We start from the raw sequence: 11952 nt of genomic DNA, 5'->3' as shown, positions 1-11952 counted from the left end.
GTAGCCAACGAAGTAGCAGATCTTGTGACTAGTCCGTCACTGGGTAATATTCCAAATTTTTATATACCCATACTAAAGACGTTTAGGTACCTTTTGTTGTCATGTCTGGCCGGCATGACCGTGCAGTCGGTATATATAAATGGTTCCTTGTGTATGCTTTTGATAAGATAGGACAAGATAAGGTAAGATAATATAGCATAACATAACATAACATAACATAAAAAAGATAAGATAAGGTAAGACAAGGCAAGGCAAGATAAGATAATATAAGATAAGATAAGATAAGATAAGATAAGATAAGACAAGACAAGATAAGATAAGATGAGACAAGACAAGGCAAGAGAAGACAGATAGGATAGGATAATAAGATAATACAAGGTAAGGTAAGATCAGATAAGATGAGGTAAGATAAAATAAAAATAATAATACAAGACAAGAGGAGACTAAAGCTAAGATAAGATAAGACAAGATAAGATAAGATAAGATAAAACCCTTTTGAAAGTACAAATAACAGGGATAAATACTTCAGCAATTCTCACTTTGCTGTTATCTTTCAACTATGATTTTTTACGCTGCAAAAGGCTTTATGGAGCCACAAAAAATCTAAAAAACTAAAAAGGATTCCCAAATTAAGGGACAGGCTTGCTGTCCGAATCATCCCAATCAAACTTGAATTTACCCAAGTTACATTCATTACTATATCACTCATTCTTAAACATGTCACTCAGAAGTCTTTCTATAGGAACAGTTCCTATCGTCTTCTTGAAGAAAAGATCTTCGATATCTTTGGCGCTGATTCGACGCAAAGCTGGTAGCAGAAGAAGGAGGCGACCAAACCGAGCTAATTGAGTGGGAGACTGGGCGCGAACATACTCTCCAAGCATGAGTTGGGCCTGGTCCTGGGTTGACTCGACTTGTTCAGGGTCCTTTAGCCCGCAGGCTGCTGAGGGTTAAATGAATATCAATATCTATCTATCAACCAATCAAACTTTGTTTAACGAGTGTTAACACTAATATAACCCAAAGAAATATTTTATATAACTTGATGTTTCGTATGCTAGTCAAAATACATTTTCAAAAGTGACCGTTTAAATTTGTGTACAACTATATATATATATAATGAGAATGATGTATTATTCAGTAAGTGACACAGGCATACTCGGTGCTCCTATCAGGAGTCGAACCTAAGGCCCCGTTTATATGGAGAAAAGTTGTCCCGGGAAAGAAGGTCACCCTCCCAGCCGAGTCAACTTCAGCGAGCGTTTATATGAGAAAAAAGTTGACCCCTTTGCCCGAGCCAACAGCTCTCGCGCATGCTCTGATTGTCGCGTCTTGACTGAGTTGACCCGGCAGGGCGAGCCAAAGTGTTTATATGGAGAAAAGTTGGGCCGGCTAGGAGGGTGACCCTACCATCGAAAAAGGGTGACCCGGCTAGGCGGGTCACCCTTCCTTGTCGAGCCAACTTTTTGTTTCTCATGTAAATGGTTCGCCAAGTTTTGTAAGGAAATGTAGAAAAAGTTGGCTCGCCCAGGGTAGCTTGGGTAGGCAAGTGACCCTTCTACCCGGGACAACTTTTCTCCATACAAACGGGGCCTAAGACCTTCCGATACTAGTTTGCAGATGCTCTACCACTGAGCTACAGGTGACTCGTGGGAGCTAAGGCCGTTAAACTAGGTTCATGGGACAAGTATCCTGCATACTGCTGGGATTGGAATGTCGAACGTGTGGTATATGCGCAATGGAATATATATAATAGTGATAAGGGGTCTGGAACCGAGATTAAGAAAAACGATCTTAACAATGAATCTATAAAAGCTACAGCTAATTAATAAAGCGTCAGCTTTTCACTGCTGACGTTGACATTAAAAGCTGGCTTTAGTTCTTGGATGAACAAAGTTTCTTTGATTTTACAGTGATAATCACTTTTGCCCAACGCTAAAATATATTATGCCCGGTGGTTTTGACATCGTCAGCAATGGCTGACGTGCTGTCATTTTTAGCGAGGGTATTGAAGTGTTCAGTTTTCCTGTAATGAAGTCGTCGCCTTGTTTTACCGATGTAAAAATCATTGCAGTCCCAGCAATCGGCTTTGCAAATGATTCTAGATTGTTGAGAACCGATTTATTTTTGCGCAGACTCATTCGACGAAACACGTCACGTGGTACGGAGTTTATTCTCTTATCCATCATTTGTATCCTTAGTGCAAGCGGCACAACATTCACATTGCCGCTAATCCCACCATAATCACACACCTCTTGCTCTCTTCTGGCGTCGTCACTCAGTCGGTAAAGCAACAGACGATCACATCTGGAGGTCGTGGTTTCGATTCCCGCCGAGGTCGGAGATTCTTTTCTTTGCCTCGTGTGATCACCCATTTCCTTACTAGAGCTAACACTCAGTGGGAAATTCAAGGATTCACTTTAGCATTTTAACATACACTGCAGAGTCTGATCCATGATTTTTAACAGAGTAATATACTTACATTAACACTGATTCAAGACGGAACATTAAACTCTTTACTTACTTGGTTTAAACAGCACTATCGCCTTGAGACATGCGTACTCCGTAGAATCAACATTGGCAGCTTTAAATTTGTTCACTGTTTCTTGGAGCAGGCGCACTGTCGCCATCACGTCAACAATAGTCTCGGGTGGAGTGGTGTCCACGTGCATTCCTGCGGCTGTCAAAATTGGCGCGATTTCCAAGGGCATGGACCACTGGCTCGCACCCAGCAGAAACAGTTCCCGCCATCCCTCCTCTAGCAGAATGACCTGTTTAAAACAAGTTAATAATAAGAATGACGTATTATTTAGAGAGTGACACAGGCACACTCGGAAAAAGAAAATCCGAGTGCTCTTATCAGGAGTCGAACCAGAGAGACCTTCCGATTACTAGTTCGGATGCTCTACCACCGAGCTACAGGAGACTCGTGAGAGCTAAGGCCATTAAACTAGGTTCATGAGAGAAGCATCCTACACACTGCTGGGATTTGAATGTCAATGTACGTACTAAACAACGCAACAACAACGCCACAAAACAAAAGGCTTAATGAGCAAAAACAATCGCTCAGTTCTAAACGTGCGCTTTAAATTTTGGTACATTTTTTGCTGTTCTCTGTAAAACAACGTGAAATGACCAAATTCAAGGTTTTATGGAGAACTTGAACACACGACGGTATTAGCTTGAACGCCACTTCTATCAGTTTGGTTCCTGGGAAGTTCACTGTTTCCATAGAAGTTAAAAAGTTGAATAATCACGAAGTAGCACAAATAAAATGAAGCTGTATTTTCAATTGACGTTTTCGTTTCCGTCAGCGTTGTCGTTGTTTAAAATGGGGGCTTTAGCAACGACAACGGCGACGGCGACGGCGACGGCGACGGCGACGGCGACGAGAACGTCAAAAAACAACAGGCTCAGGAGGGGCTGTTTACATGGAGGGAGGAAGATCCTAGCACAAGGAAGATCCTAGAAGGCGGATCAACTTCTCGTTTGGTTTACATGCAGAAATTTTGGTCGGAGTGGTTACCAAGTGGAGAAGAAAAAGAAGAAAAATTGTCGGCCTTGAGTAGCTGAACGCCCGGTTGCCGCCATTTTGTTCTTTTTTTGTCCCTAGTACTAAGATCTTCTTCCAAAAAAACAACTCTGCACGTGCATTACACTTTTTAGTACATTTCTCTGCCGTCACTGCACAACTAGGACGTGAAATTTCCTGATGGGATGTTTTATGGAGGACGTAAATACACGACAACCAGTTGTTCTTTCTCTTTCTAAACTTGGGTGCGGTCTCCAAGAATTCAACTCCAGGAAATTTTACCTAAATTTGACATTTAAAACGAGTTGGAATTATTGCGACGACGTTTGAGAAAACGCGAAGTCGTTTTACTAGTGACGTTTTCACTGCCGTTGCCGTCACCGTTGCTTAAAAGCTCCCTATTATAAGGTCCCTAGTTTATACATACAACTGTAAATAACGAACTTAACTGTGCTTGTTTTTTGTACCCTGACAAAGATAGTAATGTGAAAACGTCGGTTTTGTGGTGATTTTTTTTTTTGTTAGTTATCCATTCCTATTTATGTGGTAAGAAGTAATGCTGCCGGCTGGTCGCCTCATTCTCTTTCACCCACCTGATCTCTGAAAGGCAGACTCATGAATGATGGGATATTCCTGGCCCATTTAACAGACATGAACAACAACTTAGCAGCGGCCTCACACACAGCTTCAGGATTGGAATAATACATAGACACTGACAAATCCGATTGAAATCTGACTGGCTTGAATTCCAGACCCAGATCGAAGTCATTAGCTGGCAGTTGACACCCCTCCATGCATGTCTCGGCTGCTAGCAAAGTATTAATGAAACCGCTCGCGTTGTGTTGAACATGCGCAGTTGTAGCGACCTCCATCCTGTCCTGAGCTTCTTTGAGCATCTTTTGTTTGCGGAGAGTGGAGCTGCGGGGCCCGCGTTCATGCTGGACAGCTGTAGAAATTCAATAAACATGTTCAAACACTCGCCTTGGTCTTCTTACGCAATAGCTAGTTCTTTGGACAAGTTAGGTATTCTTTCTACCCCCCCCCCCCCCCCCGCCAGAAGAAAGAGTGCATGGCACGTGCCCTTTACCATTATTATTTAGAGCTCTTCACAATTTCAATAGACAGAATTCGAACTTAAATAAACCTATTGCAAACCTGCCGTAAAGTTTAGAATATATTATTCTCTTTCAAATGATTTTAAATGGGCTTATTTTCTTGGGGGCTTTATTTCGGGGAGGGGGAGGCTTATTATCGGAAAGATTTTAGCGACTGAGATTTGAGGGGATTTAGATTCGGAATTTTACAGTAGCCAATTGGATGTGTGATCACCAAGCCCGTACATAACAGGGAGACTTGAGGCGAACTAAGTCTTTTACTCAGTTTATACAGATTAACATTGAAAAAGACCATAGCGTTTTTGAAGGAGTTCAGAAATGGTATTAAAAAGTTGATCAAAGTACCTGACTGTTAAGTTTAATCATGATTAGCTATACATAGTAGACAATTTATTCCACAAGCGCGCGTTGTATATATAGATAGCAATCCAGGTGCGCAGCGCTGAGTTGACTACAATCCTCCGATATCCAACAACCGCGAGTCAAATAATTGTTTTATCAAAAATGTATATAATATTTGCTAGATTTTATTCTACAAGAAAGACTTGAAGGCGGTTTAATGGCCGCTATTTCTCGGGCGTGGTATATTGGCTGATATACCATGGCCGCTAAGCCAATCAAACTCTGGAATTGCATCAACAAATGATCACGTTTTTAATAATTTCTTTTTTTTTCTTTCACTTGCCATAATTCTATTCTACATAAACGTTTCAGTTTTTTTTTTTCGTGATTGTGCTGTATTGTATTTGAACTTTTATGAATGAATGTTGGGTATATAACCCAAGCAGACAAGTTTTCATACCATGTTGTCACGGATATGGCCTAATTGACAAGTTTGATTATATGGAAGGATGACCTTGAAATAAATCATCCTAACACAAACGCGTGTCAAGACACGAGCCAAAATCAGCATGCGTTATCGGCTGTTATCAAATGTTCTTTATCATTTCAATGGACCTTACACGTGCCCTTAAAATTATCGTAAAATATTAATTTTGGTCAATTAGCAAGGTCATATCAACGCGAGGAATCAAATCAAACCTGATAATCGAGGAAAACGGACAATGCTTTAAAAATTAGAAACAATTTATTTTGCTTGTTAAAGTCGATAACGAACCAGTTTTACTTTCAATCTGAGCGACTGGCTGACATAAACTTCTGCCCAAGCATTCAGTGGCATAACTCTTAATCTATGGCGAAAATTCCCGCTTGCAACAGATCCTGAGATCTCGTTGAAACGCAGTTGCCTGGGTGATTTTTCTTGCTAGAGTAAAACTAACAAGAGCGAAGCAAAAAAATAGGTAGGAAAATGTCAAGCCATGACGGATAAAAACTGAAACTGATTTATCATGTGGTTTTGTGGCTTTGTAGCCCAAAGAGCTTTTGACTGAATGATATTTTACTAAAGAGCATAACATGTACTTTCTTTTCATGGTACTTCTATTCAAGTACATCGCAGGTGTTTTTCAAGTTGTTTTGAATTACCGATGCCTTGATCTTCGGCTTGTATGGAATTCACTGTTTATGAAATATTGCAACAACATTAAATATTAATTTAGTGATGACTCCCTGCTGAAGTATCTTCGAAAACCGTTACTTTAATTATCACCCATTCCGTGTGAGAGCCACCGCTTTTGATGCGATGTTTTCAGAAAGCTGATATCTGATAATAGGACTTGAAAATTCATTTGACGAGGTGCTAAATGGAATTAAAAAGTTTCGCTGGCCAAGAAAGCATTGTTTTTTTTCTGTGGGTTTGCATCGTCCTTAGCAAACAAAGGATTGTTTTATTTCACAGAATACGGAAATAATATTTGCTGATGCAGCAGGACTCGGTTGCCGCAACGTAGCTGTTCTCAAATGCCTCGATAATAATGGGAGCCAAACGGTTGAATTTCAAAACATAAAGACAACTCAAGGAAAAATTAGTTCATATTAAAGACAACGACTCAACGAGGGTTGCGAAGAACTTTCGAAGAACTTGAATACTTTGTATTGTGAAAACTGAAATTTATCGCCCCAGAAAAACTGAAATTTTCAAAGAAGTTTAAAACCGAATAGCCGGCACAATTCAACTCAAACAGAATACATGATTTAAGTATTTCAAAGCCGAAAAACCGATACCGATACGCGACTGTGTGTTGTGTCTCCAAACAGCTAGGCGCACTTTCATCCGTGTTAACTAGCTTATAACCTGCTATCTCAAATGAGGTGCAACTCATTTGCTGTGCCATAATCAGTGATTTTAGGATAACATGGCCGAATGGCTCTAGAAAATTAAATATTAAGTAGATGAATGTCTTCATTGGATTCTCCAAATACGCCAGTTTTTTTTGCAACTTATATATTGGAGAAGCTGTTTGCGCCAAAAAACGATCGCATTTATCATTTACTCCTTTTGTATAATTAGCTAACACATAGAAGCTAAAAAATCTTTCCTCTTCGACTTTTACTGAGTTGACGTGTAAATTTAATTTTACGCTCATTATTAGAAGGAATAATGAAATTTTCATCTTGTAAGGCGTATGTTGTTAGCGAGTTATCACGCCCCCCACAATAGTGTTTTACTATCGTACGCCATAAAACATCTAATTACAGAGATTGCTTCTATTTTTTCAATCACATTTAGATCAGTATCGTCCTTAATTTTTGGATTCTAAATATCTTTATTCTCTGCGCACTCAGTAGACAAATAATTTTTCAGAAATTTCCTACGACCAAAACCCTTTCCAACACAAAGACCGAGAACAGTTTAGCGACATTGATTTCAACTGTGGACGAAGTCCGGAACAAATATCGACAAAGCAAAACTATATAAGTATCTCTTTACTAGCTCTGTAGAATCGCTGCCTCTTAACTTTTTGATCTTCTTTATAAGCCATAGTCCGGAGCTTTTTAATCTCCATCACAAGACATACAAAGGATTCGTTCTAGTCATGTGGCCGGCCGCTTCGCGATCGTTGGTGCCATGGCCCGAAATTCACGGTAACGTGTCGTGAATTATCTCTGGTTTTCTCCGGAAAGAAATTCTCTAGAAGATCGCCGTGGGAGACTACTCAATGAAACGTAGACAGAAAACAAAGAAAAACATATTAAAAATTAAATTATGATATAGTCGCTTGGTCACTGTACCGCGATTTTTCCGAATATAAATAAGACGAGAATAAATTTTAACAAGCCGACGACTATTATTTGTTGCACATGTTTTCAACGGTAAGAATAGTTCCCCGAACAAGAAGCGTTTTTTAATTTACTGAAATATTTTTTTTGTGTGTCATATTTGTTTTGAACATGAACACAATTTTAAGATTCGTAAAATGGCTTATTTTCCTACAGTGCGACGAAATATTATTATGGACAAGAAAGACCAATAAAAGTATTTCCCTGTATACTAAAAGAAATACGTTTACTCATTAATGTTATTTTGTTTTGTTTCTGGAAGAGAAACATGAAAAAATCTTATCTGAATTTCTCTTTTCCTCATCAGGGGTCGATTTCATCAAAATTACAAAGTTTGTGGGCACGAATTTAGAAAAAAAGAGGAATTATTTTCGAAGAGTAGAGAGAAAATAATCACCTGAAATCAGCCACAAGCCGTCAAAATCGTGATGCACTTTAATGGTTTTCTTAATTTAATCGTCTGTGAATTTCAGGTACTTGACCAAAATTCTTTCGATCCGACATCAGTATTTGTTTATTTATCTTTCCGTTTTTAGTATTTTTTAAATATATTTTATCGCTTATTTAATTTAAAATAAAGTGCGAAAATATCACGAAAAAGTATTTCGAATTATAGATCAGCTGAAAATAAAAAAAGACATCAGGTGTGATCTCCCAATCGATGTAGCTCCAGTCGACATAAACTCATGTTGAACTTAATATTTTCTTTAACAAGTTTAAACGACCTTAAATGAAAATGATTAAAACCAATTTTTAACTCATGTAGTTCTGTTCCTTATTGCGAGTCGATACTATTTTTTCGACAAGAGCTATACTTTGTCAGTCAGGTTTAACCAGACCAAATGTTATTAACATTTCACCGCTTTTCTCGAATATAAACTTGCTATAAAATACCGTCTCTATTTTTCGTCTCAAACATTACGCGCAAGTGTTTGTCAAGTTAAAGAATCAGTTGAGCCGGTGAAAAATTTAAAATCGTCTTGAAAGAAACGATGGAAATTCTGTCTTCCTGGATCAATTCAGTTCAGAACAGTCTGCTTTTCCGGATAGTTTTCTTTGCCTCGTTTCGAATTAGCATGACTTTAAAAACCTTTCACCTTAATTTAAAGCAAAGATTACACATTATTTTCATAATTTTAAATGCTTAAAAATGCCTTCAGTACACTATTCTTGGGATTATAATAAATCAATCTTATTCTCATGAGGGAAAGACGTTTTAAAGCCAGACGAATCTCTTGCTTAAAAGCAAATTCATTAAACCCGCCCAAAAAAGCTTTCGTTTTATCGTCGAGCTTTTTGTTGTTAAGAAAAGTTCATAAGCTGAAAAGCGACTGATTTCCTGAGGCTTTCTACCCTTAATTACATGTTCTTTTTCGATTCTGCCAGCTAATGAACTAGTTGAAACCTATTAATTCATCTTTCCGGCAGCACCAGGAAATTCTCTGAATCCTTTTCAAAGAGTGTTAGAAGAAATAGAAAATAATTCCATTTTGCTTAAGCATTAGCCAAGATCTTCAAGATGATCCTCAAGATCAAGGAGGGAACAACCATTCAAAGCTGAATTGGGACATTTGTAAATCGACGAATTCTCGGATTAACTCAAATCCCTCTAACAAAACATGCTTCACTTGAAAGTTGCGTTGCTAGTACTGTTTAATAAATTCGCTTCAATTTCCAGATATTTTATCGATCATTGCAACTTTTAATTTTTGCTCGAGTTTAGTGTGTGTATACAAATAAATTCAGTTGATAAAATGCCCCCGCCACGCAAACTTTTAAAACCCCTTTTCATTACAGGTATTATATTCCGACTCGCAGTAAAAGCTCTTGAAATTTCATATTTGTATTAAATGAAAATTGCCGAATTCAGTCTGGTCACCAGAGGAAATAATGGCCGAAATGAATCTTGTCAAAAACATGCGAAATTGATTTTGGGCAGTTGAAAATGGAACGCTTTGATGAATGTGAGTTTTTGAAAGAAACCCGACATGCAAAATGACTTTTAAATGACTTCTGCTCCAAATCCACAGCAACTACGCGAAAGAGTTAAAAAGTTTGGTTCCAAAATCAATCACTTTTCCTTTATATTCGATATCGGAAAAGTCTTTTAGTGTAATTTTATTATAGTGCAGCGCTTTACTGTTCGCTCGAAGACAATGAAGCGTGCGGCCATTACAAAGTAATGCTTTAGCAAAATTGATTTTATCTAGAAGCGAACGGACAGCGACAAAAGCTCACCGCGAAAAAGAAAGCCTCTTTTTTATTTTACCCAGAGTTACTCTGAATATATTCACAATTTTAAGTTAATTTTTAAACATTAAATAGAAATTTACTTGGATTAAATTTACCGGTAGGTAAATCCGGCTTAGAATGTCAAATTTAAATCGATGCGTTGAGTGGGACATATAATATCTTCATCTAATCGATGAGGAGCTAAGTGATATGAGGTTGGTCGGATCTTAAAAGGATTGTATGATAGTTAAGATTTCTTTCTTTTAACAGACGAAAGTCAAACAGTTTTAGCGCTTTCTTCGGAGAATCAGATTAGCGTTTAAACGTTCGACAGTTTTCATGGTTGTTCCATAGGGGTGTTAATAAGAAAAATAACAGAAATGTAAATAACGGCATTTAATGTAAGCTGTTGATTTTGAAACTTCGTAGATCTAAAGAGAATCGTGTTTGTGCTATCAATAAATAAAGCTAACAATACTAACTACAGCGAAATAGAGAAAACGCGAAATTTCATACAGAATTTTTAACATTCGCGCTTAAAAATCACAAAAAACTTCGAATATAATTCCCACGCACAACGCCCAGAGCAATTAAGCAAAGAAAATTGATCTCCTACCATCTTTGTTCATGGTGACTTCAAAGCATTTCTTCAATCGACACGAGCGGCACTGGTTTCTGTGGATTTTATCCACGGGGCAGTTGCCCTTGCCGTTGGTTGCCCTACAAGTGTATGAACGATTTCTGCGGATACTTCTCTTGAAAAATCCACTGCAACCATCGCAGGCATAGATTCCGTAATGCTTCCCCGAGGAGCGGTCTCCACACACTTTACAGGGGATATCCAGAAGACGTCCTTTTCGGATCAAATTAAAAGGGAAGAAATATTAATTTAGAAAAAGTTAGGGAAGTCGACGAATTAGATACGGCTAACGTGCCGAAACGACAACAGCGTGAGTTTAAAATTTTCAAGAGATACATACCGTTAGGTTTCGATTTATCGTTCTTGTCGAAATCCATGTCGTCATCTTGATGATCGGAGTTCATCGCTGATGGAAAATTTGTCGTGCTAGGTCTCCACATCGGATTTTCTTATATTACGCGAGGGGACAACGTTTTAGAAGAATCCGTGCATCTTGCTACGAGAGGTCAGTTTAATAGCAAATATCAGGAAGCCTTAGGTAAAGCGCGAAGCTGATTGGTCGAGGGAAAGCCATTACTGTTTCATTTTCCATTTCTCGCGAAACAACAAACAGTTTTATTATGACGTTTGATTCGCCGAGACACTTATAAACATTGTTATTCGGCAATTACTCAGATGTGCCGAACAAATCAAAGTCATAAACAGCTACCATTTATTTGACAGGGACCAAAACACCACTTATTATGTGACGAGAATTTTCGGAACGTTTTCTGTTCATCTCCGTCTCCTGCATAGTTGCTAATTCAAAAACGTTCGGAAAATACGCATATTTGTTTGTACACTTAACTTCGAGATGACTTTCAAAACATTGTTTGATGCGTTAATGAAATATTTAGTGATGAATACAATCTGAATTATTTAAAAAATTTACCTAAAAATATCATTTTTAAACCCTTTTAATAGTATTAAATGAGAGATAACATTCAGACGGGAAGAGGTTTCTTTTTGTCGTTATCAGGTTATTCGCAATGCTGCGGTTAAACTGGATTGCGTAGAAAAGTGCTGTTGATCACAAATCATTGACTCTTGGAAGCCATGGTGCTAAATGTTACCGGTTTTCCAAAACCGAGAAGAATAACTCAGTTTCAAAGGGTTATGACACTTTGCTTCAGCAAACCAATCACATTGCTTGTCCGGTTGTGAGTGGCACGTGGGAATTCAAACAATACCAAATGGGTGGTTGATGGTTGTAG

At 38.2% G+C, this 11952-nt stretch overlaps 1 protein-coding gene across 1 annotated transcript; it reads right to left on the bottom strand.

The window, feature by feature from the left end:
• Positions 1-214: 214 nt before the first annotated feature.
• On the bottom strand, positions 215-11177 carry LOC146466481 (nuclear receptor subfamily 2 group E member 1-like). Its single transcript, XM_085127042.1, has 5 exons — positions 11040-11177; positions 10676-10912; positions 4126-4478; positions 2525-2771; positions 215-943 (listed from the first exon to the last, which is right to left on the bottom strand). Exons 1-5 carry the CDS (start codon positions 11137-11139, stop codon positions 702-704), a joined length of 1179 nt encoding a protein of 392 aa, XP_084983168.1. The 5' UTR covers positions 11140-11177; the 3' UTR covers positions 215-701.
• Between the last annotated feature and the right edge of the window lie 775 nt (positions 11178-11952).

This window comes from Pavona decussata, unplaced genomic scaffold (genome assembly GCF_977016875.1).
Source record: "Pavona decussata unplaced genomic scaffold, jaPavDecu1.1 SCAFFOLD_143, whole genome shotgun sequence".
Taxonomy (NCBI): Eukaryota; Metazoa; Cnidaria; class Anthozoa; order Scleractinia; family Agariciidae; genus Pavona; species Pavona decussata.
Note: the sequence above shows the minus strand (reverse complement) of the source record. Positions and strands in the feature narration are given on the sequence as shown.

Coding starts and splice junctions, on each gene's coding strand:
- LOC146466481 (XM_085127042.1), bottom strand. CDS start 11,139: ATGTGGAGACCTAGCACGACAAATTTTCCATCAGCGATGAACTCCGAT. Junction 4,479..10,675: donor AGTCACCATGAACAAAGATG/GTAGGAGATCAA, acceptor GAATTTCTACAG/CTGTCCAGCATGAACGCGGG. Junction 2,772..4,125: donor GTCTGCCTTTCAGAGATCAG/GTGGGTGAAAGA, acceptor TGTTTTAAACAG/GTCATTCTGCTAGAGGAGGG.